We start from the raw sequence: 25,729 nt of genomic DNA, 5'->3' as shown, positions 1-25,729 counted from the left end.
ATATGCTTTAAAGGAGTGATCTGATGTAAATACATAAAAAGCACAGCTCCTACAAATTTAGTGGGAACAACGTTCTGCTGCTCTATAAAAACCTGATCTGGCAATTCATGGATTGAAGAAATGGTCAGTGGAGGATTAAATTAGTGTAACCTCCAGTGGGATCATGAGAGGAATAACAAGTGTATCCACATAAAACTGGTAAGCACTGATATAGTCCCTTGTACATAACAATCCTCAAGTATTTGTGAGTAGCAAACAAGACGGTTTGGTTTGGATTGGATTGGGTTGGGTTGAGTTGAGTTGATTTTGTTGTTTCATTATTGAATTTTTTTGGCAGAGCTCCAGTGCAGCAATGGCTGGGATGAACTGTGTGAGTCAAATAGAGCTGTATATAGCCTAAAACAGTATGTAGCTTATAACTGTGTTTAAGTAAGAAAGGAGAAAGCTTGTGATCACTCTGCCAGGGGAAAGTTCTTTAATCCTTACCTGCTGCTGAAACTAATGCTTATATAGGATTGTCTGTGCATAATGGAAGGATCTTAGAGTGTAACGCTGGACAACCTTTAGCCAAATGGCATATTACAATGTAGAAGGGAAAGCAGAGCAAGGTGGTTAGGCACAGATTTACATCCAAGACTGCTGGATTTTGGTTTGGATTTCTTCTATTTGTTGTTTTTATTGGGTTATGTTTTGACCTCCTGCAGGCATGTAGCTTTCATTAGATTCTATGTGCATCAAGGGGAAAATGCAATGCGGGGTACTTATCTGGGTATATACTTGTTCTCTGCTGTTAAAATTAATAAACCTTCATTGTTTTTTTCAGCCCCAGAGGCTTTTATTGTGGTTACGTGTTATTCAGGAACTGTATTCAAAATCAAATCTAGGAACAGAACTGTGTGCTGGGTTCAGTGCATAGATACAGCAGCAAAAGACTGATAAACTTGACCCTTTCCTGTGTTATTAAAGAAAAATAAAGAACAAAACAACACAAACTAACCGAACTGTTTGAAAAAGTGGAATTAACCCCATTTTCAGCTTTCTGGGAGAGAGAAAGCAGTATTTTTACAAGACAGTAACTTCTGTACTTCCTATCCCTCAAAACACTCAGCAGTAGAAGCCAAGGAGTGCCTTCCTCACAGGCTTTTGGGGATGGATCCGGCAGCAACGAGTGGCACAAAGCCCTCCTTCTCCATGTGGTATGGGTGCAGAAACCTCCTGGTGTTGCAGGAGAGGAAATTTAGAAGTCTGGTGCAACTGTCCTGCCTTTGAAATGCCATTACTTCAGGACATTATGAGGCCGTTGACACAAACAGCCGTGTACTACGCCAGGTTTTTTGCATCTGGTGTTTGCTGGGCATTCTTTGTTGGTTTATTTGTTTTTAAGGCCGATTTCATGGCTCTGGCACACTTTAGAGGGCAGCAAGTCTGTTACCATCCCGCTGTGTCTTCACGAGACCTGGATCTCCTGAGGAGGAGCTGCCCCACTTCCCTCCAACACACCCGGCAGGTGCTTTGCTGGGCGCGCGGCGGGGATTTGATTCCCCTCCCCACCCGAGACGGGGGTCTTCACCCCAGCGACCGTTACAGCGACCGTTACGCACGCGGGAGGCGCCTCAGCGCCCCGCCCTCCCGGCCGCACCGCCGCCGCTCGGCCCGCAGATGGCACCAGACCTCGGCTGCTGGCACGGACCCCGCGCACGCATCCGCCCGCACACGCCCGCAGCCGCTGACGGAGCCTGGCGGGGGCTGCTGGCTCTCCCACCCGCCGCCTCTCCGACCGCCGCCCGAGCAGCGGCAGCCGCACGAAGAAGAGGAGGAGGAGGAGAAGGAGGCGGCGGCGGCGAGCGGAGCGCCGTCCGGCAGCAGCGCGCGGAGGTAGGGGCTCCTTCACCGCCTCGGCGTGCAAAGTTCGCGGAGCTGGGAGGCTTTGTTGGGGTTCGGTAACGCGTTCTTTGCCCTTGGTTGGCGCCTGTGCCCTGGCCCGGGGTAACGCGTTCTGTCTGCGCTCTCGCCGCTGCTCCCCTCCCCTCGGGGCTGGGCGGTTGGGTGGGTCTCAGCGGAGCTGCCATCTCCGCAGCCAGAAGTTGCCGAGGAACGCGAGCGGAGCGAAGCCCGGACCCGGGTCTCCTCAAACTTCCCCGCTCGAGAAAGCAGCCCCCGCGACGCCCCGCTCCTCTCCTCTGCTTGCAGATGTCGGGGGTGTTGGTGATCGCTGCCTGGTGCTTCCTGCAAGTGGAGAGCCGGCATCCTGAGATCATCACGGGGAGCAGCAATCACGGCAATTTCCTGGACAATGACAAATGGCTGAGCACCGTTTCGCAGTACGATAAAGACAAGTACTGGAACAAATTCAGGGATGTAAGTACGGCTTTGTCTGGCGCATACTTCGTGTTCGCTTCGTTTGTACGTCTTCAGTGTGTGGCTGCTGGCTTTTAGAAGATGTGAGTGGAGGAGAGAGGCAGCTTGGGCTGCTGCTTGTGCTGAGGATGCTCGGAGCCGTCTGGGAGCTGGGCAGGCAGTCCTGGCGTTGTTGGTTACCCCATCGCTCGGTATGCACGGGGCTCCGCGTCCGTCTTATGGAGGCATAGCGCTCCTCGGCTCTCCTTCGGGGAGGAACTTTGAGAGAAGTTTCAGTGCCTGCTGCTTGAGGGGCTCGTTAACTGCGAATGATGAAAGAATGTGTCTGTGAGAGGGGAATATTTACCAGCTCGAGCCACAAGGTGGTAAACACCGAAGATTGCTGTTGGTTTTTTTTTCTGCCTGTAGATTTGTCAGAAAATATTTTATTGTTCATTCAAATCGTGGAGATTTTAGTAGTGGTGTGTGATGGAAGAAGCGATGCTTTGACTCAGTGCTTTTCAGCCTAGAAAATAAGCATAACTTCAGTATGCATTGCTAGATGTGTCTGTAGAAAACAAATCACTTTCTTAACATGGAGCTTTGAGTTTCACTAGTTTGAACATGTCGGGGTATAGCACGTAAATGAGCAGAGAATGGAAAACGCAATGCTGTGATGTGTGTAACATTTCTGGAGCTCCTTTTGCTTTCGTTGTCTGTCCGTTGAAAAAGCTTTGTTGGAGTGCACCCAGAAAGGCCTGCTCCGTGTTCCTAAGGCTGGATAGGGGAAACGTTGCTGTTGATGATCAGGAGCAGACTGGGGTTAAATGTTCTTGGCTGCATGGGATTTGTGTACTGTGGCTGCAGAGCGACTGTAGGGAAGGGAAGAGTGCGTAAGTGGCTGGCAGTTCTGCTGGCAGTTCTGCTAGTGCTGTTCTGTAAGTTCGCTGTGTCAGTGGTCTGCTATTTATTTATCCTCACTTAGGAAGCTCAGGTGCTCTATAATATATTGAAAAGTTAAAGTCTGATGTTATGCAGTTTTCTCCATAGTCTTAACACTGTACCTTACGTTGCAAAAAGGAAGCTTAAGTTGTTATAGTTAAATGTTGCCTGGCATTGCTTAGCTTATTCTCTTTATATTTTTCTGTAGTTCTGTGTCTGAAAAATCATACTGAATTTCAGTGTAGCAAAGTGTGGATTTATCTGTAGCACCAGATATATCAGAGTGTGTATTTGCATGCAGTCACTGTGATGACATTCACCTCTTGGGACTACTGAAGTTCTCATATAATAGATTCCTGGAAAAGCCAGCAGAGGAGAGGATGTTAATTGCTATATCCAACTTGACGTGACAATTTAGCACCATCTGAAAATCATAAATGGAAAGAACAACTTACAAATTCGTCCAAAAGTATTTTTAATTAGGAACAAAGGTATAGCAGGAGACTCTTCACATCTCTCAACAGTTTCCTTCCAGATTGAGGCTTTGCATTAAATTATACTCATTGAACTTGAAGATTTGTTTCCTTTTATGCCTTAAATAAATAAATTTAAAGAAATCTGGAATTCTTGCAACTTCTCTTCTGATCCCCTTTTCCCAGCCTCCCAAGTCTGATTGTCACAGACACGATTGCTCTTCTTAGGAAGAGGAAGTTGGCAACCCTCTCCTCAGCAGGGGGTTTGGAGCTGGGTGATCATTAAGGTCTCTTTCCAACTTAAGCCATTCTATGATTCTATATTCATTAATATTACCTCTTTCATGTTTTATAAGGTTTCAAAACTGAAAAAGACATTTTTAGAATTTCTGAGGGTACAAATGAAATCCATAAAGCCTCAAAGTTCTCTTCCATAGGAAGAACTCTTAAACCAGTCCTTTGCCAAGCAGAAGCAAGTAATATAAAATCATGCAAATTTTAGATAACTTTCTATTCAGCTGTTTTAATGGTTCTGTTTAATTACTTCAAAACTAGCATGTTATAACTGTGTATGATTATCCATGAAACTTTTTATGTGGCAAATTAATAGGGACTGCTAATCATCCTCTAAGCTTTTTCAAAGAGAAAATATATAAGCTTGCATACATAATTAAACTTTTAATAACATATTTTCAACCAAAGTAATTTTAGTGTATCATAATCTTCTGTGAGAGCTTCTGTGCACAGAGATGAAGACATGCATATGTACAGTTTCTGCCAGCACGGAAGATGTAGAAATGACAGCATACTTCTTGCAGCACGCAGAGAAGCTATTGGAAGAAATCTAGTTCTTGCTTTTCATGGCTGAGGTACCTTGGGGTAGACTGCATAAAAAGTGCTTTGTGAGAAGAACGTGGCAGAATTAACCTCTATGTATGGCATAGGTGAGCATTTTGTTTATAATTGTTGAATTGCAGGGAAACTATTTTCCTATCTTCTCTTCATTCTCAAACTGTAACTGCATCATTACTAGATGAAATTCTCAATGTGGGATTTGTGCAAGAACCTGGAGTTTGGAAGTGATCTTTCAGTTAATGCCTCCTTGGGTTAAACAAAACATCTGTTATGGAGCAGAGGGCCTTGGCTATATCATACAAAGCAGCAGAAGCAATGTGTTACAGTAACAATCATAACTACCTTTAGTAGCTTTCCTAGTTTTAGGTCACATTATGTACATAATGTTGCACCAATATCTACATAGCTGCGTCTGTGTGCACAGTAGGAGAAACCCTGCGCATATGGAGTTCAGATTTGATTGCTGTAGACGTGGCTGCTTTAACTGTTTGTTGCATGTAGTGTGCACGTGTTTATATTGCATGTAAATCTGCATTAATGTTGCACTGCCACTGGTTTCTTAACATATAGAACACAACTGAAAATAAGATTTTAAACCGGGGTTCCCTCATCTTTTTCAGTTACTTTCAAAAATCAATTGGTTGGTCAGCCATATTGAGCTATGGTCTGATATGGCCTCATTTGAGAGGGCAATTTGTTTGTGGTTCTTTGTTTTCTGTTTGTTTGTTTGTTTTCTGTGAGACTTGTATTTCTGTTGGGCAAAGACGGCATGGTAGTTACACCTAACAACCCAGCAGTCATCATTCTTCTGTGAAAAGACAGCAGAAAGTACACCCCATTTTAAGTCTGTATTATATCCACATAATCAGGCTAAATTTTTCAGTCTGACTGGATTTCATAATGTAATCGTGCTCTGTAATGTTTTCTAAAGGCCACAAGGGATCTCTTTAAAAAAAAAAAATACTTCACAGTATAATCTTTTCATGTGGCCTGACAACAATTTGTGCAATATTTAGTTCCTTCAATTTTAAAACAAGCAAAGCCTGTTAATGAATACTTAGGACCATGTGATGGATGTGTTGTGAAGCACTTGCTCTTAAAAACCTTGTAGATGGTCCAGCCGTCAAGTATCAACCGTGGTGTGATGTCTCACATATTGATATGCTTTAAGTATGGTCTGAACTTGATATGCCTGTCTTCTACCCAGTTTTCCCAGTCTATCACAGGCTTTTGATATTATGAAAACAAATGCTAAGGCCTCCATCATTCAGTCAAATCTGTCAAGAGAGATTAGTTGGTTTAAGAGGAGCTTGAGTGCAAATTTAGCACCTGAATATGAAGTGAATCCTTAAACTCTTAGAAAACATTTATTATGTGGATAGCCATACACGTTATTGTAAGAGGTCATACTGCAGTGTCTCATTGTGTTCATAGAGGCTTGGCACAAAATAAAACTCCTCTTAGTGTTAGACCTGTCTTCATCAAGATTATGTGAACGCACTAATTCTGTTAATTCTGCTTGGACTTATGTCTATTACGTTATTAATGCTTACATAAAAGAGGTAATAAGTTCAACTAGCTATGGATTAAACTGCAAAAATGGAGAAGAAAAGAAGTTAAAAGAACTTAGCGGATGTAATACAAACCATATGAGGAATTTCTATGAGGCTGAAAGTGAAGAATACTGATATGAACTGGTTTCAGTACACGTTTATGTATGGAAGGTTGCCAGACTATGTCTGAGCATTAACTAAGCCATTTCTCTGAATTTTACTGCTTGCAGTTTCAGTTCAGACTATTATGTTAATACTCCCATGCATTGTATGTCCTGAGATGTTTTCAGGCTGTGCATGAAACAGATGGGAAACAAGATGGGAAATATATATGTAGATGTAACTTCACAAATTTATTGTAGGTAAATTGTTGCATATAACTATGAGCAGCTATATGTAAGAGATCAGGTTATGTATTAGGTTTCCATTGACATAGACCAGCAGCCCCTGATACTGTTTGATGAAGAAACGATTTTGGCCTTTGTTCATGTACAACACCTGTCTGAGCTGATTGAGTTCATCCTCACACCTGAGCAGAAGTACAGTGTGAGGTGGTAAAGCAAATACAGGGCCAGGAATTGAAGGAGATATGTTGTTCCACCATTGGTGCCAATGGATTCTGGCTTCTTTGTGCTTCTGCACCTGCTTTTCTTCTTGTTCCACTTAACCACTTTCATTTGTTTAGCCCGTGATTTGGAGTGTGGTAGTGAAATTTGATAGCAGAGATGGAAAGCCTGGCCAATGTGGAGAAGGATTGGAATACCAAGCAGGTAAAACTTGAAGACCTTGAGAACTCAACTAACAGAAATGAAATGAAATTTTAAAGTACAAAGCAGAAGGTCATGGAACTGAGAGCTAAAATGAATTTATTCTGGGTCCTGGCAGCTTAGCTTGAAATAGATGAGAGGGAAAATCTGTGTGCTTTTATTGATTTTCACAGTTATTCTAAGTAACAAAAGTAGTGCTCCTCTGAAGAGAGGAAATATAATGTAAAAATGCATGACATGAAAGATTTTTGGTTCTGATGAAGAAATAAAATTATACAAAGCATAGGAGAGAATACTTTAATTAGGAATACTGTGAGTGCTCCTGATCACTGAAATTGAAGAGAGACAAATTTTTACGAGGTTGGTGAGTCAAATGGCTTAGAGCATCATAGGAAAAGATGATGTACATTGCAAAGCTAATTTGTGAGGGTAGATTTGCTTCAGAAAGTGTTTTGAGAGAGGGATACCAAAAGCTACATTGTATGAAGTTGAAATAGAGAAGTAGAAAATTGCTAACAAAAATGACTTTATTCTTGATTTTAGGATAAAAGGACATTAATCCACTCAGATTTATGGTTCTGAAATCAATGGGTTCTGTTTCAAAACAGAGCTTGTATGTTAACATAATAGATTATGATACAATCAGTTGTAATAAAGGAACCTGGATTTTTTGGATTTTAGAACTCCAGAGACATTTGAGTTTTAGTTCCCACCTCTTTGTTCAGATTAAATCCCCTTGAAGATGGTTGTCTTTCTCCCTGTCCGCATAGTTTTTAGTCTGGTAGAACCTGATCTCAGATACTCGAGTATCAGATCCCATGGGATTTTTGAGCTAGCAGCCCTCTGATGTATTCCAGCATATTTCTGTTGTCTCTTTCACGACAGGTTAATGCTTTCAATGTGATCTCACTCCTAAGAACCTGTTCCAAGATAACACCTAGTACGCTCAATGCTAAGGGGAAGCTACTTAATTTGGGATGGCATTTTCTTTTTCTATGTTTAGGTCTACAGGGTGAATGAAGTACTATGTCACCCACAATTTATTACTACACTACTGCATTTTCTGTTTTCTTCACCTCCAATGTAATGACAGATTTTTCTTGTGATATTAGTGATGGATAAATTTATTCCTGCTGAAACCATTCAGGCCCTGCAAGTTACATCATGAGTCATAAAGGAGGGTTACAGTACACTTAAAGAATACCTAATTAATGAATGCATCCTGTCAGTAAAGTGGCTGGGTTATGTAACAGGACACAGGCAACTCTGACTTGCTTCCTAGGAGATTATCATTCCATGACCACCTTGAGATTTAATCGAAGGTGAGGGATGTGAGCCTGGATTCTGGTGGATCTGGACTTAAGCACAACAGAGTTGAAATGTGATTTATAAGTTCACTCAGGCACTAGCATACTTTCTCTCTTAGGGCAATCCTTATTCAACAGAGAGACAAGGCTGGAATATAAATGTAATTGCAAAGTACAGCTGAGATGCATCTGCCAAAGCTGCATGAAGTTTAAAAGAGTAGCAAAAGATGAGACCAGATATAGACATGCTGTGGGAGAACTGTTAGGTCAAGCCTTGAACCAGTGATTGAGCACCTGGTGAAGGGGTGCAGCTGGCCCAGGGGGCACAGGCAAATTATTTGCACCTGTGCTCTGCATGTGACCAGAAGGGGTGGACCCAGGGTGGGCTCATATATGGGCCAGCTACTGAAGGGAGAGTATCTCTTGGACCTGGGCTGCTTCCTGAGAAGGAGTGCTGTGTAGAGAGCCCTTTCACTACTGGGGTGAGTACATCTTTCTGTATATGACTGTTGGCCTACCTGCAAGTACTTTGCTTGGTATTGTTAAGAACCTGTCAGAAGCAATTTTGCTTCTTTGTGAGCAGAACATATGCTTACTGATAATGCGTGTCTCAAACTTGACACTTTCCTTCTGCAGTGGGAAGGGGAATAATAATGGCATTTATGTCAGAATAATTAACTTGGGAGGTACAGAGAGCCTACTTTTTTTATGATGAGTTGACATGTATCCACCTTGCCTAGGAATGACCTGTGACTCTACAGCTCAACAGATCAGTGAAAAACTATGATGTTAGTTCCTGTGTTTCAAGTTATAATTTCAATAGTTTCTGTGAGCTGCAGTAACAAATCACGTCCCTGCTATGAAATCCTGTATATTTGAAGCTTTCGCTGCTATGTTTTACCAATTTTTAGAGTAATTGTTCTGGAGTTCTACTGCTTTCTGTCAAATACTGCATCTGAGGTATGAGAACTAGTTTTCTCTTTCATGTTTGTTCAAAGGCCATTCAACTATTTCTTTCTCTGTGTAACCAAAAATGAAATTGATCCAAAGGATCCATGGTGAAGTTCTGTTGATGCTGATGACCAGGCTCTCAATGACTTCAGTGAGGCCTGAGTTTAACTGCTATATTCCTTCTCTTCCTGTTTTCTTAGACAAAGAACTACACAGGAAAGACGAGTTCAAATAGTTATTCTTTGCATTTGAAGGGCACTGTGGAATTAGAAAAGGCTGAAAGATATATTTTTTGACAGCATAGATAGCTTCATTATTCCAGGGAGATGCTTCAATCTGAAAATCAAACATCTCCAGTCTACAAAGTACACATCTGACAGATTCTAAAACTAGGAAGTGGAGTTGACACAGCTAAGTTAAGGTGATGCTGCTGTCTCCAATGTGAGTTTCTGTATCTCTGCCACTTTGTTTCACAGCTTTACGTGGGACCTTTTTGCAGCTAAGATATCAACCCTTAGTTCTGAATAATCTATCATCAGGTAGATTAACACCTGTGGTTATCATTTGTGGATTAGCTCTTGCAGGTTGGCAGCTAAAATTGAATTATACATTTGGACTGAATGTCCAATACTTAATGAGTTTCAAGGTGAAAATATGATTCAAAATGAAGTTTACAGATAAGTAATTGCAAAGCTACTGAAGAGAGGCTTTGGCAGGAACCAGAATTATCTTTATCTGTCACTTCTACAGCTTAGTTTGTAATCCAGGGTAACAGAAAATCATTCTCATTAAATAGATACGAGGGGGCTTCAATTAATTGTGATTTTGGCTGTCTTCTTAATGAACTTAATGTCATAAATCCACTTTGCTGATTGCTTTCTCCTAGGCAGATGGAAAAATACTTGATTGAAAATTGCAGTTGAAGTAACTATTTCAGGCTGGTTTTCAAGGAAAGCTTCCATGTATCGTGGCATACCACTGGATTCTGGCAAACACTGGAATTGACAGAGACAGTGATTCTTGTCTGTCTGTACAGGTTATTTTGTAACTGTCCAATTGGGAAATTTGTCTGTATATGTACACAGCTTAATTTGAAATTTCACAGAATATCCCACTAATAGTTTTATGTACTTTGTAGCTTGGAGAACAGTCCTCATTCAGGTGTCAGTGTTAGCATTGTTTTCTAGTACTTTTATCCTCTATGCCTTTCTCTTCTTGTTGTAATGGCTGGGCAACTTTAACATGAATAGAAGATCAAAGCAATAGAGGCAGCTGCAGTCTCTGGATCTGGGAGTGGGTGGGCAGGCAGGAGCAAGGAGATGCTTTAACTTCTCCCCCATGGGTGCTGAAAATGATTATTGCAGCATTAAGAAATGAGGCTGAACTACTTTCTCAAAGGAAAGAGTGGAGAATAATTGTTTTCAGAGTAGTGTTCCTGTTTGTGCTGAGGATGTTGAGATCCTCGGTAGAATTTAACAGTAATTGGTAAATATTAGTAGAAATTTTAGATGCTTCAGAAATGCAGTGACAACGATTCCACTTCTGTATTTTTCACTCCCCATAACTGCTATGACTGCTTTCACGTTTTCTTGTACTGTCATCCCAAAAACATAAAAATATTTCCACTGACCTTCCCTACATTGTTATCAAAAAGAATTGCTTTTCCATATTATTCCAGTATGTTCCCTCTCCATCTTATTGCAGGAGTTACAGGGATGCATATTAATAATCTCTTTAGCTGAAAATTTAACTCTACCTACAAATGTACAGTAGTTCATTAAGTAAATTGTTCTGAGATATCACTTCATCCAAGACTGCTGTGCTTTGGGCAGTTCCCATTCCTGGAAGAACCCCATTACCCCACAGTGTCTGTGGGAAAGCCAATTCCTACCATTTTCTTACATCTGCTCTTTTGTGGCATTCTTTCCCACTCAAATTCCCAAAGCAATTTTTTGACGTGGTTAGGCATGCTGAGTTGTAGATCTAGATTAGACAGATGTGGAAGCAGAGGATAAAGCTTGTTTCAGAGTTATCCATCAACCTAACGCCAGATCTAACAACAAAATTTGTGTCGTGAGTCCCAGAACGGTGCTCTTCTACTGATCTGAACACTATGCTTGAATACAGAGAGATGGAGCTTGACAGTTTCCTTTGGACGTACGTGCCAGCATCTGACAGCAGTGTTTAGTGGGTTAAATTCATTTCTTGTTTGATAACATAAGCTTCACACAGGGTATATCAGGGAGAAACTTCATCCATATTTTCAATGTGAAGCAAGACTAACGAACCTTCTGGATGTTAGACTAATGTTTTGTCTTTAAATACTTGGTACATGCAGCTTTAATATCATACTGAAGGAGGACTAAGTGTTTTCAATTAAAAGATAAAAATGCTAAGCAAATTTCCTGAATCTTGTTTTATCGTAATATCAGACTGCATCTGGCAGAACTTAGTAAGCTTCAATCTACTCATCTTTTTAAAACTTACTTCATCTTGCTAAAAAAGAAACTATTTCCCATGAAAGAAGAGTTTCCTTCTATAAAGATATTATAGGCATGAGGCAATTAGTAATTTAAATTTGAAATTGTCCAGAATATTCCTTAGACACAAGTATGAATCTCCAGATTATGGTTCACTGAGGCTAACAGCATCTTGAAAGGAATTGTTAGATTTAATTAGAATAAATATGAACTGGAGAAATAGTGCACAACTATCAGTTACACACAACAGCAGTTTTGCCAGGTGAAGAAAACTGGTACACCAAAGAGATTTGTTCATAAAGATATGTACAGTAATTCACACTGGTAGCCACAGATTTACTGGTTCAATTAATTATAAAAATACTTATATAACAAAGCAAGTTGGCTATAACAAAATGCTTAATGGCTTGTGTTTAGTCAAATACTGAGATGGAAACATACTGTATTAGGTGAGAAATCAGAGCTGGAACTATCATTTTTAGATCTGAGACCTGTTGTCACAGAGAATACCTGGTGATAAAGGAAACAAAGAACATGACATATGTCTGTGTGTGTCTAGGTAATGAAGTTACAAAGACAAAATGGGAAGGAGGTAGATACGGTGAAATGTGCCCTTCTTCATTAGAGAGGATTTCAAAAACTTAGGTTGATGATATTGCTGAGGTTGGAAGGAGAGAAGAATAAGAAGGAATTTAGAGGGGATACAGCTGCAAGCTGTTAGTTGCTGATGGGTGTCCTGGTGGCCCACACCTGGGTAGCAAGTGTCCTTGTGAGCTTCTGGTAACCCCTACTTAAGAAGTGTATGTGATTCTGGGCATGGTTGTGAAGATCCTCTTGCTGAGTATGCATAAAACGTTTTGGACTCCGAGAAGTCATAGTTGGCTTATTGTCAGATGAGAAGCTGTAAACATCTGCCTCTGTGGTCTTCCTTCTGTGGGACTTGTTGTGTGGTAAGTGGCATTGGTTTTAATGCAATAAACAACAAGGATGCATTGTGGGAGGGTTATGTGTGCTTTAATGCATGTATTTCTTGCAGTGTATTTGTGGATATCTGTAGCATTCGTAATTAACAGAGGAACAGATGGCAAAATCTTGATTTAAAACAGAACATCCACTGAATGAATGATCATGCACTGCTGCAAGATCATTTGAGAAGCAGTTTCTCTGTTTCCTTGGATGGTGCTCTAATACAGCCCTGCTGAGAGCAAAGAAGGAAAAATCTATGTAACAGCTGGTGAAGTTCAGTGTGTGTAGGACCTCCATAAAGCAGGACATTTCAAACATCTCCTGGATGCTAATTTCTCATGCAGTATGAGGATGATTTTCAAACTTTTTTGTTCTGCATAAATGAGTTATTTATGTCTTCATGTATAAAGCAAATAGAATGAAGTGTCTGTAAGATTTTTTTTTCCTGTCCTTATTTCCATGCAGAAGAGTACAATTGTGTCGCCTGCTAAAATATTGGAAAGTATTATACTGCTGCTTATTATATAAAAACTTCTTATATTTTGCTTGTGTACTTTCAGCTTCAGAGTTGTGTTGCAGTTTTTCAAAGCTAGAAAACATGGGAAGATTTTGTCAGCATTTCACCATGACACTTGTTTCACATTGAAAGCCAGAGGGCAAAGGAAAGTGATTTCTTTTTTGTCCATGTAATCTTCTTAGAAAGCAGTGGTAGACCTGCAGGCACAATCTCTGAGATTTATATGAGGTAAAGCTCAGAATGATGAGATCTCAGATGTAAAAACTGATTGATTACCTAAGTGATACGGTTCTCTGAATTCAGAAGTTAAAAATAGTTGATTTTCAGGAGAGCAAGAGCAAGGGGAACAACAGAAGGCTGCTAGTGGAAAATGCTATAAATATACTTTTCATCAATTAAGTAAAAACATGATATTCTCTTTCCCAAAGGTCCTGAATGGATTATTGCAACCAGCCAACTTAGATATCAAGCCTTTTTTTAAGGATAAATGAAGCCCTGTTAAAATGTTTACCTCTGTGAGATGACCTGTATTTACCTTTGTCACGGTGAATTGGGCAGTCTCTTTGTCTCTGAAAGTATTTTATATCATTCTTTATACCTGCAGACTGTATGGATGTGGACATAAAATACTGTTTTCTGTGAAAACAGTAGTGCCATTTCCTCTGTTTGGAATTGCTATTACCTCTAAAAGTGTGCTGTGTACTTTAGGCAGTATCTGTAACATCCAGTGAAATGATGTTTGATAGCTTGCATTTATCTCCATATTCTGAACTATAAATTTCAGTGTGTTGTGTACTGTATTTTCTTATTCCATCATAAGCTCCCTGTATCTTCTCACAGTGAGTACTTCATGGAATAAGTAGGTAGCTTTGCATCTGCCTAGAAACCTTTGTTATCTCCAATTTTTGTGTATAACTGACTTGGGATGTTTCCAGTATGAAAGCTCACGTTTTCACATGTTTGCCATCTAACTTCTCTGTGGGTACGTTGTCCAGTTTCTTTGTTTTCTTCATTGAACTGTTTTTTCTTATTCAGTCCAATTGACAGCTTCTTTAATTCTTTAATGTTTTATTTGGTTTTGTGTTGTTTTTCGTACATCACAGTGGCAGCTCTGAGCAACTGCAATACCTTGGTTTTTCTCTTTTCTCTTTCTTCAGTAGTAACAACTGCTTAACAGTAAGCTTCTTCTCACCTGGTTTCTTTCCCAATTTCACTTAACTGTACATCTGCCTTCTGTCAGCCTTGTAATATCAGTGGAGATGGCCTTATCTAAGAGATAGCATGCCTGGGGAGAGCTGGCAGAAAACTATATTCTGCTAGAGCCTGTAGGCCACTGTCTGCAGTCTAGGGAATCTCTTCCCAGGAGCACCACAGCAATAGCTTGTAGTCACAAGTTCTTGGCTTCAGAGGTTGTTGTCTCTTAATTGCTGAAAGTATGGAATAGCAAGATTTATCACCCAGGATCTGATGCTGCTGCAGCTGTGCTACTTGCAGCTTCAACTGTCTTGAAAGGCTGAAGAATTATATAGCATTCCCTGTAATGACAGAGTTTACTGTTACCTGCTGAGTTGCAGAATTGTTCCTTTCAGGTTAGACTATAACTTGCATTGATGTGACTGTAAGAAATAAGGAAGAAACGAAGACATCCTGAGTGTCCCAGCAGAGTAGTATTTAGGACTGTTCATTGACTGGCTCCAAGTACTTTGAGATAGCATGGGAGACATACCACATGAAGTTACAAACAGTTGGAAACCTGACTTGTTCTTTTTAAAAGTATCATTAAGGTACTCTCTTCAGCAGCAGAACATGAAAAAAATATGCCTGGCATGATGTTATAGAAAGCCATATAAAATCTGAAGTCAGGGAGTAAACAGTTCATTGCTACCACTTTAGGGGAATGACAGGAGGGAAAACAAAAAGCAATTTTATAAAGCAAAACATTTACTACACAGAAAACCTTCCCTTCTGGGGGAAAGGGAAATGAGAATTGTTGACCACTTTGTTCTAAAACACTGTTCGCAGGTTGAACTCCTAATTTGGAGGGATGTCTACCTTCCTGAGCTTTCTGGCAAGGCAAACGTATGGTTCAACTTAAACCATGCAGCATTTACTCTGCTGTGATCATACAGCTCTCTCCTCCCTCCTTTGTTGTATGTGTACAGCTGCAGTGCGAGCCCTTTGCCTGTTTACCATTTCTGAGCATAACTGTTTTTATTGGGCCTATATACAGACTGCATGGGTAGGAGATGCGTAGTGTTCTTCATGTGCCTACATTGAATACATCAACCGTCTTTGCTTTTATCTGTCATCTAGTTTATCACTCCATGTAAATCTGGCAGAGATTTCAATTCTGTGCTCAGTTAAGGGCATGCGGTGTGCAAATGGGAAAAGCTGGAAAGGTCTCTATAGTCTCTAAAGTCTGGATCGTACCTTACTGAATATAAGAAAAAGGCTGTTTTCTATTGATGCAACTTAGTGTTTCAAAAATTCATAGAAAGTTCCCAAAAGTGAAACCATGGGAGCTATCACTGTAATTTGGATAATAAAACCAATAAGCAAATGTCAGACTAAAAAATCTTGGACAGCTTTGCTTAATAAATGAAATGGCAAACTACCAGCCAGTGTTAGAGAGTATCCAGCTGATGCTGCTTTCATCCCTATACAATTGGCAACGCTCCTGGATTGATGCCTGAGAGAGTGTTGGTACTTGGCCTGGGTATGATTGCACATAAGTGGGCTAGGCCACTAAATCATTTGGCATTTCTGGTAGTTGTATCCCAGCAGAGCACTGGGATTTCTGTTTGTTGCAGTTGTGTAGCATAGCTGCTCTGGGGGAAGAATCCTAATTTTCTTGATCTAATTGGAAAGGATTTTTATTTTATTTCTGGTGAACAATTCTCTGACTTGTTTTCAATTTGGTGACCATTTCATACTTAAGCTAAGTGTCTCTGGGAAAACAAATAGGATATCTTCTTGCTCTGTGCAAGGTTAAGCTAGTATTCCTGAGAGGGCTGCTGCTAGTAGGGCTCGTCCTTCAGGTTACATTTTCTCCCTTTGGAAACACTAAAACACCTTACTGATGTTATTTGAAATATATAGTCTTTAAATATTCATTGACTACATAAGGGTAGATGGTGTGCTTCTTGAGATATAATTCATAATAAATCTGGTGCGCGCCTTAGGTAAGGAAGTCTTAGTGGAATCAAATGTCTTGGATTACAGGATCTAAGTATGGATTCATTATGGATGAAAAGAGGATAGTTAAGATGTCTGAAGGCTGTTGATGTGAATTGTCCACTTGTCTAGCTGGTCTATTGGATAGTTTGAACAGCCTTTAAAGATGCAATGGCTGCTAGGGAGGAAGAGATGAGAGCTTAGCTTCTCTAATAATTAATAAGCCACTAGACAGTGCTGTTTCTGAACTATCAAAACTATGGGTCTCTATAGCTCTCTTCAAACAAGGACTTGACTTGTGTCTCTTGTGTAAGACTTGACCAAGCATTGCTGTGCAGTGTTTTCCAAGTATGTCCTTTTTGCTCCTCTAGACTTGCTGCTTTCTCTGATGATTGGCTGGAAGCCACTTGCTCTTATCTCTGAAGATGACTTTAAGAAAGACCTCCGTTCTCAAGGAAAAAAAGAATTCTAAAGGATTTCTCCTAAAAAGGTTGTTAGCAGGCATACTTAAAAATAAATGTCTTTCCTTCCCTACCCCCACTTCTCTTTCTAGAGTGAGCTGAGAGGACAGCTTTGGTTGAATCATCCATCTGAGTCATGCAAACAACTGTCACTGTTAGATGTAAAGATGAGCTTAAAAAGCTGTCACTTGCTTGAGAGCATTTTTATTTTCGACTCACTTGTCCAGTGTGGGGGGGAGTTTCTTTTTGCCTCCTTTCACATGGAGAATGACAAAGCAATGTGTTCTCATGGCTATAAGCTTTACTTCTGGTAAAAACACCCTGAAAAGCCCAACCAAATGTTGCAGGAATGTTCTACGTCAGAGGATGTCACCCTAAAAGTCTTTTTCATGCACTTGTGTGTGAGCACCGTGAGGTTGTGTGCTGCTTTCCCAGTGGTCCTTCCCTCAAAACATCAGGACTTAAACATATTCTCTTCTCTCTTGTCTGAAGTCATTTATTCTTATCTGGACTATAAGTATGGTCCACACTCTCATCCAGAGAGCTAATGTCTGACCCTCAGTACAGCTGTTTTTTCCTTACCCTTCTTCATCTCTTATTCTCTGTTGCTTTGTCTTTGTATCATAGCAGCTGACTCTGGAACACAGTCTACATCTCAACGCAGTCTCCTGCTTGGCTTTGCATTCCTCGTTCTTATTTTGTTTACTGTTTCTTTACTCTGACATCACAGTTGTCTTTCCTCTTTCCTGCAGTTGGTCAGTGTTAATCCTCACCTCTGTTGTCATAGTTATCTTTCCTATCTTCTTCCATTATCCAAGTCCCCTGAAATTTTGCTTCCAAATATTGCTAGCCAGCATGGACTTTCTTCATCCAAAGTTATGGTGTTGTGGTCAGTCTGATTTTGATCTTAAGTCTGGGTCACTGAGAGATGGTGTATATTCCTTCACTATCCACCACAGGCTCACGGTACCTGAAGAGAGTATGCCACTGCCATAAGATGACAGAACCTCTGCAATGTTATGCTGGCTGATTTCTGTAGCCATAAGTGCTAAGTGGACAACACTGGTACGTTATGTCTTCAGTACCATGCCAGAGGCTTTATACAAATTGCTGTTTATAATGAAATTAAGTGCTTGCACTGATTAAGCTTTATCATGTTCAGATTGAAGATAACATTTCATCATATTCCAAACATTCATAATAAACCTTCCCCCAGGTTCTCTTATTCTCTTCCTGGAAAACCATGGTTCCTACTTATGTGATCACTTACCCATTGAAACAGTTTCCCTGAAAGCCTGTTCAGTGTGAGGCACGTCACTTCCTCTTTTTTCCAAGAAAATCTGCTGAGGTTCCTACACTTCAGCTATTAACAATCCTGTAATCAATGCCTTTTGTGTGCTTGTTTTTTTTTATTTGTGCTCAGACCCAATGCAACTAAGAGACTTTTTGTAGATCCCAATAAGCTGTTCAAGCAAGCAATTGTGCTCCTCCCACTGTGAAGTAAAAGAAAAATGAGTTCTCTTCCTATTCAGTTATATTCCGTTAATTGTTCTTGCTGTTCTTGAATTGGAATATTCATAGATGTTGGCAGGATTCACATTTAGTGATGCATTTATATATCTGTTGGTTGACGTTTGAACCCCAGTATGTAGTTGCACAACTGGACGTTTCAAAAGCTGTTTTCACTGAAAAACTATTTTTAAAGTAAGTCATTCAGTCCTTGCAGTAAGATTTTGTCTGTATCAGAGAACTTGTTTGTGCTTACTGCCATAAAATATAGATCAATTACAAAAAAAAAAAATGTATTTAAATTCTATAAACAATATTTTGGAAAATCCTCCAGTGACTGCTTTGCTTTCTAAGACTTCTCAAAATCGTGACACGCTTTACCTACCTTTAAAGTGCTGCTGTCTGCAGGATGAAATGTAGCAGCTGGTCTTACATACAAGAGTTAACCCAAAGTGACCCTGTAAGGCTCAGCATCTGACAAAATCACGGTGTGAACCTGTAAGGTTGCGGGCAGACCTGAAAATAAGTGGTATAAACTGCTGACAATTCTGAGTAACTGATTGTTACAGGACATTCTGGATCATGCTTGTGTATTTTACTTGGTGGGATTACAAAAATTCACAGAATATATCAGTTTTATTTTGGATTTTAATTTTTCTTAAAATTGAGCTTGTCTTCTGTTTGAGTTGGCTCAATAGTACTCCATGAACCCACCTCAATGGTTTTCATTATAGGTCCATTTCGGAATGACAAGGTGACTGAATTTTCTTTTCCATTTCAGTGTTGCTGAATTCTGAGTGCTGGCAGGACTGCAGTATTAGTCACTGTGGGAGATTAGCTGTTATTTTCAAGAAGACTTTTGACATCTTGGTCCTTTTAAGCTTTCACCTTAAACAAAACTAAACCACTCTTAATAGTTGCCTTTGTTCTTGTTTCATGGTTGAACACTTCTGTTTCTGATGTGTAGCTCTCTTGCCTGTGTTGCTGATCAAAATCAAATAAAATTCCTATTCTTGAACTTGAACCTCTCCATAAGTTTTCAAACTTTTAGCCAGCTGTAGATGTTTGTTATTTGTAGTTTTTGAATGTCTGTTGTTGAAGATTGACTGACTTCTCTTGGACCAGAATTTCAAATTTCTGTTTAGCGGGCCATTATTTTCCCATCAAAATGTTGAACCTTAGTCATTAACTTAAAGCCTCTTTCCTTTTGAAGACAAGAAAATAATGAAAAGAAGCCTATTTTTCTTCAACGTTTTCAGCTTTTTGCTGTATAAAGCAGTAGCCTTAAGTCAAAATTAATAGGTGTAGACACAAAAAGATAATTTCAAGTCAGGAAACAGGGAAATTATCCAAATTATCCTTCAGCAATTGTTCAGTGGCACAACTCTTATTTAACGTGTGTCCTGCTGCTGTGACTGCTGCCTTCCTATTGAGCTGTTACCGGTAGCTCTGAATTGTCTGCCGTGGTCAAATTATTACAAAAACCAGATGTTTCTCAATTACAGGTGCTGGTGGTTGTATTTTTTCTGTTCTTTGGGAAGAAAATATTTTAAACTCAGTTCTTACAAATGGTCAATCTTTCGTTGCCACTTAAACTGCTTTATTTTTGTGGATTTTTTCTTTTTAATGTTTTTAACGTCACATGTCCAAATGGATATGAGGGTCAATATTCCCCTTCAAATACAACTTATCAGATGATTTCGGTTTCCTTTTACATTTGAAGTCACTGTTCTCTATTAATGGCAGTCATCACAATGGGGTTCCTGTATTCCACGCAGCAAAAGTGGTTCCATACAAACTTGGACTGAGGCAAAGGGACCTTCACCCTTAGGGTTGTGTGAGTTCATATTTCTGATTCAGCGTAAGCAAGTGTGGAGAGGATGTAGGGGAAATTCAGAAAAGATACTTTTCTATAGAGAAAGTCAACAATTGTTTCTTGTCTTAGTAAGTGTAATAAAATGAGTATTAGTCATGGATTCAGACCCGCAGTATATTCAACCATTAGAATTTCTGCTGCAATAACAGCACATCTAATAGGAAAAGATCATTGCTGCCCATAGAGAATCGGGAATATGCAGTTGTAATTCTGAGTGTCGATTTGCATACATTAAGAAACAGTGACTCTGAGTAAAGGGCAGTTTCAGCATATAAAATTTCACCTACTTCTGGGATGTTCGGGTGTTTACTTTGTAGCACTGCTATGCTGAGAATTATGTGGTTCGTTTCAACTTTCACCTTTCTTATATCCTTTTTCCCCCAATTACGTAGATTTCTCAACAAGAAGCTTGGCTAAAAAGGCAAGATAATACATTTGATAGCAGCAATTGGCCTTCTCTCTTCTTGTGTGTTGGACTTAACTAATTTGCTTATTCTCACAAGCTCAGCCTTATGTCTTTCAATTTTCTTCTTCATTGAGTGATTCATTGTCTCACTGTTTTGTCTGTTTTATAATTCTTTCATCTTAAATGTATTTCTCCTTCCTGCATGAAACTTAATCTTTCTTTTAAGTACTTGTCTTTTTCTGTGTCTTTGCCCTTTATTCTATTTCCAATAACTTCATTTCATTTCCTGTTTCATTCTTTCCCATTCTTTAATCTCTTTCACTAACTTCCATGCCAAGTGAAATTATTCAAGCCATTGGTGTACATTATAGTGAATTTTCCCAAGTTTTAATTGAAAGTGCCTTTCTGGAGTACTTACAGCAGACAGGAGTCCAAAACACTGTTTTTTTTAGCAAGGAGCTGTAGCAGGTGAAAATGAAACATTGACTAAAGCCTGTTTTTTTTTTTTTTTTTTTTGGTGACTCAACTGCACTCAGCCATTGAAGCTATGCCAAGTTATACATTTGAAGAGCTAATAAATAAATTTTGAACCTAATTATTGTTACTCTTCAACTCATAGTCTTGAGTACTACCTACATTCTTCTATCATATATTAGCAGAGTATATGGAATCTCTCCACAGAAGATGGAAGAGCATATGTGTTTCTAGATTGCAAGCTCTGTTAGTGCTGTGCAGTTCTCAGAATGCTTCAGCAGAAGAGCTGTTGGTTGGCTTACTGCAATGTGTGATGAAATGACCAGTATCAAGCTGATTTTTTTTTCCTGTCTTTCCCAGGGAATAAACAAAAATTCAGGAATGAATCACTTGCAGGAAATAGCATCTGTTGCCTTTAGAGATGATATTAACCTTCAGAGAAAGGACTGTATATTTGTGTATATGTTCATTCTGTGTTTCTGTCCGCTCAGTTTATTTACCTTCACAGTCTTGCAAGCAGGTTGTTAAAAGGAACACTTTTCACTTCCAGCAGTCATACTGGCTGAGTCAGACGTCAGCCCAACCTAGTATCCTGTCTGTGGCAGAGTCCAGTCATAGGTAAAAAGGTAAAGACTTTAAGAGCCAGGATAGAATCAAATGCTTATTTGTTGGGCACAGTGATGTCTACACTGCCTGTTAGAACCTTGTAACTCTTCTTTAGAGTCTTATTTCTTACCCACACTAGATGCAGATGACATATCTATTTAATTATTGTGTTTTGCAACAATATGAGCATGAATGCCTGGAGCTCTGTGGCTAGGTAGTTGTGCAAGCCAGCTATGCTTGGAAGAAGGCATACTAGAGCACTTTGTTAGTGTGCAGGAAATGATGTCCAGTACAAGCTAAGACCTCTTGGAAATAGTAGAAACTTCTAAATGCAAAGGTGAGAGGAACTTGAAATGCCTGGAGGTCTTGCTTTGTTTATAATGTATGCCATAAGGGAGTGTTACCTTGATCATGATTTGGCTGTTTTAGTCTGTTTAAATTTGCAGCTCTAATCTAAGTGAGGTGTGGTATCTCTACTCAATCAATCAGTGTCTCTTCTGATACTGTAGTTCAGAGTAATTCCAGATACAAGCAGTCTTCTCTAATTGATTTTATTCCCTGTGATATTGCATTTGATATGGCAATTTTTTGCTGTATTTCAGGCACTTCAGATGGGCTGTCAGATGAAATACAGTGTTTTGTACTACCTCAGATTGCATACCAACTGGGCAGGAATATTAAAGTCAACTTTATGATATATTGGTATTCCTCTGTTTGATATTTTCCCTACAGCAGCTGATCCAGTCAATTGTTGAAATATATCCCAAATAATGGCTTAAAAGATTATCCCTATTTCACAGATCTCATAAGTTTTCACTGGAAGAGGTTGGTGTGGCAGATTTGAAGCTTTGTTTCCAAGTTTCCTACATTGTGTTGTATTCAGATATATGCAGTAAAAACATATCCTAATACTCTTAAAGTAAAACTATGGAGATACAAGTGTGTATGGTATATCTCTGAAGTTAATTCTGTAATGGGAGTGATTCATATAAATCATGTTTACAACGACTTCACGTGTTGAGAAATGCACAAAAATACTCAGTGCTGTTTTCATCTTGTTGAGTGTATGACTGAAAAACAAATAACTAAAAAACAAAAGCTGACCAGGAAATAAATTTGAATTCTTGTCTTCTGGAAAACCCCACAATGTGTTTTTCTTGTGTGAGAGGGTTAAAATCCCTAGCTCAGATTTTCCTCTTGTCCTTTATGTATGTGACCTACCGATGCTGCTGGCAGTGTGCTGGTGTGATGGAAATGGCTGTTTGAGAAATGGCACTATTTGATCTCACTGCCATGTTACTTTGCTCAAGCATTGAAAATTTACCAGAAATGTGGTGCTTTTTAATTCATATAATTACTCTGTTATTTAAGGCTGCTATTGATTTGTTACACTTTTGTCCTTGGTCATTTTGCTGTGTTGTTTCTTGGTGACACTTCTCATTGCGCAGTGCCATGCTGTCCTGTACCAGGAAACAGGTCCTACATTTGAAGGGATCTTCCTATGGACTTTCTTTTACCATGGAGACTATTTTGTGGCACTTGTTGATGCATTTTCCTGGATAATGGTGGAAAAAACTTAATCAGGTACGATTAATAATGTGCCAACTCTCCTTTTCCCATCACATCTAAGTGCTTAGCAGTATGGTTTGAGAAGCTTGAAATCAGCTGGCTTATTGTGAGGGTTTTTTAATCTGTCTTTGTGTTTATATGCATTTTCTCTAAGTGTTGCATGCATGAATAATATCTCTCTCTACTGAAAAATTAAATATAATTACACTTAATTGAGAAACCCTCAACATCCTTGGTCATTAATGACCATTGCCCTCTGACAGTGAAAATGCAACAGAGTAATGTCTCTTGACCTCGTGATGCAAACTCTCTCAAGGGTGCTGGGGAAGAGGGAGGTAAGAGTGGAGGTAGAATCCTAGCTCACATCTCACAAAAAGAGCTCAAATTTAGCACAGTTCTTCCCACTTCTTTTTTCTAAATTACTGAAAGGGTTCAGTGTGTTCTAAGCTCCTCTTCCTGGCATACCTCTCACTGAATTTAGGGTAGCTGTATGAAAGCGAAATTTTACTTCAGGCAACGCTGATTTTGCTATGTAGAGATGTTCAGGAATGGCTCCATATCAGTAGATGGCAAAGCATCTGTCTTCATGTGGCTGCTGTTTGTGATTCCTGGAGGGTGGTGATGGTGCGAAGGGCATCTGGGGAGGAGTCTGCACGGTGTGCTACTGTAAAAACAGTGAAATCAGTTTCTTACTACTTTGAAGTCCCTCCCAAAAAACAGGACTTGGGTTATATTTTACAGCATTAGCTGCAAATGTTTTTGAGGACAAATCATCAAGGTGGACTGACAGAACTGGCCTGCTTTCCCCTGGGTTGTGCTTATTGAAAGTTTTCGGTGTTCCCAGACTACAGGTTTCCCAGTGGTAGTTGTCACTGCTGCTGGAGGTGGATTTTTGCTGTATATGAGTAGGAAGCCAGGGTGGAATTTGCTGTCTGACTCATACTTCAGAGGTTTCATGTGGGTCTAGTTGCCAGAGAGACTAAATGCTGCTGGACTTGGCTGGGGGGAGGGTGGGTGGGAAATGAGATGTCTATCAGGCTTCTTGAAGTGAGGAAAGTGTAGTCCTCATTCCAGACTAAAAGGAATAAAGATTTTTGTCCTCATTTTGCTTCTGTTTTAAGGCCTGATGTGATAGTCACATGATGCATGGATGTCACTGCATTTGGTTTTTGCTTGTGTCATTGCCAAGGCTTTCTAGTACTGGGAATAGATGCCCTTTCATGTCTGTCCTTGAGTTTGACACTGTACCCTGCACCAGAAAGTAGGACACATGCAATGAAATGAAACCTTTCCTGTCAGCAGCCTGATGGATTTTAACTTTGGTTCAGTAGTAAACACTAGAGATACTTGGTGTCAAAGCAGTCAAATTTAACTGCCTTACATTTTCTAATGCTCAGAAATCTTAACGTAACGATTGCATAATATGCTACATATTTTCTACTTTTGCCTCTCAGAGTGACTTGTCACGAATAATTGATCTGGGATGATATTTTGCAACTAGAAAAAATACACTAAGAACTTAATTAGAGTCAGCTTTTAATGAAGATAATGAAAGGAACAGCAATAAATGGAGCTGGAACAAGATCCAAGTATTTCTTAGTGCAACTTATAAAGGCTCAGAAATGTGCTTGTAAAGCTTTGATCCTTTGTTCTATACAAGCTCAGGAGGGATGTGGTTTCTGTGCCATAGCCTGTTCAAATCCAGCAGATACTACGTCAGTTTAAAAAGGCATGGCATACAAGGACAGGCTATATAAAGTTTGTGTCACACAAGTTGTGGTGTTCCAGCAGAGAGATTCAGAGTCCAAGGAAACCACCCAGTTTTTCATCCATATATATTTAAGGGCTTTTCAACAAGTTAAAAAATATTTGCTTGATTTGTGATGTAGTATTTAATGTGTTGTGTTAAATTTAAGTTCATTCTAATTTCATTTAGGTCATAGAATCACAGGATGGCCTGGGTTGAAAAGGGCCATAATGATCATCCCTGTGCTGTGTGTCACCATGAATTCCTTTTAAAACGATGCATGGATCAGCAAATTCCCTATTCGTAGTCTATCATATCTAAGTATTTTTGATCTAATTATTCAGTTTTCAGTGCAGCACCTGTAGCACTGTTACATTCAAATAATCAAGCTTCATGATTTCTTGTATGTTATAAATGTCAACAGAGTAGTTGTTGTGTAGCAGGTAACTCCTTTTGGTAACTGGACCTTCTGTTGTAAACTGTTGCCTCACTTATATGAAGTTATTTTGAAACTTATAGCTGAATTCCAGTTAACTTTTTGCTATTGGTTCATATTCCTTATATCTTTTTACTCTTAATTTGTTGTGGTTTTTTTTCTGGAGAACTGTTACTATTAAAGCAGCTGAAATAAATGTGGCCTGAAGAAATGGAAAATGTGCATGATAATGACCAAGATGTAAACTGGACAATATTCACCCCAAAGTATTGCATACTTTTGCCAAGACTTGAGTTTGTGAATTCATGTAATTACACAATGAC

The 25,729-nt window shown here is 39.6% G+C and overlaps 1 protein-coding gene across 3 annotated transcripts in view; it reads left to right on the top strand.

The window, feature by feature from the left end:
- Window positions 1–1,627: 1,627 nt before the first annotated feature.
- SPOCK1 (SPARC/osteonectin, cwcv and kazal like domains proteoglycan 1) overlaps window positions 1,628–25,729 on the top strand; it is a 257,804-nt gene continuing 233,702 nt past the window's right edge. For 2 of the 3 annotated variants that reach the window (XM_015293953.4, XM_040647227.2), the window contains exons 1-2: window positions 1,628–1,875; window positions 2,191–2,358. In XM_015293953.4, the coding sequence (XP_015149439.3) occupies window positions 1,660–1,875; window positions 2,191–2,358 (384 nt within the window). In that variant the 5' untranslated portion in view covers window positions 1,628–1,659. Of the gene's footprint in view, window positions 2,359–25,729 lie in introns of all 3 variants that reach the window. The other variant, XM_046900473.1, reaches the window with a different exon arrangement.

This window comes from Gallus gallus, chromosome 13 (assembly GCF_016699485.2).
Source record: "Gallus gallus isolate bGalGal1 chromosome 13, bGalGal1.mat.broiler.GRCg7b, whole genome shotgun sequence".
NCBI classification, from domain to species: domain Eukaryota; kingdom Metazoa; phylum Chordata; class Aves; order Galliformes; family Phasianidae; genus Gallus; species Gallus gallus.
This window is presented reverse-complemented; position numbering and strand designations above follow the sequence as displayed.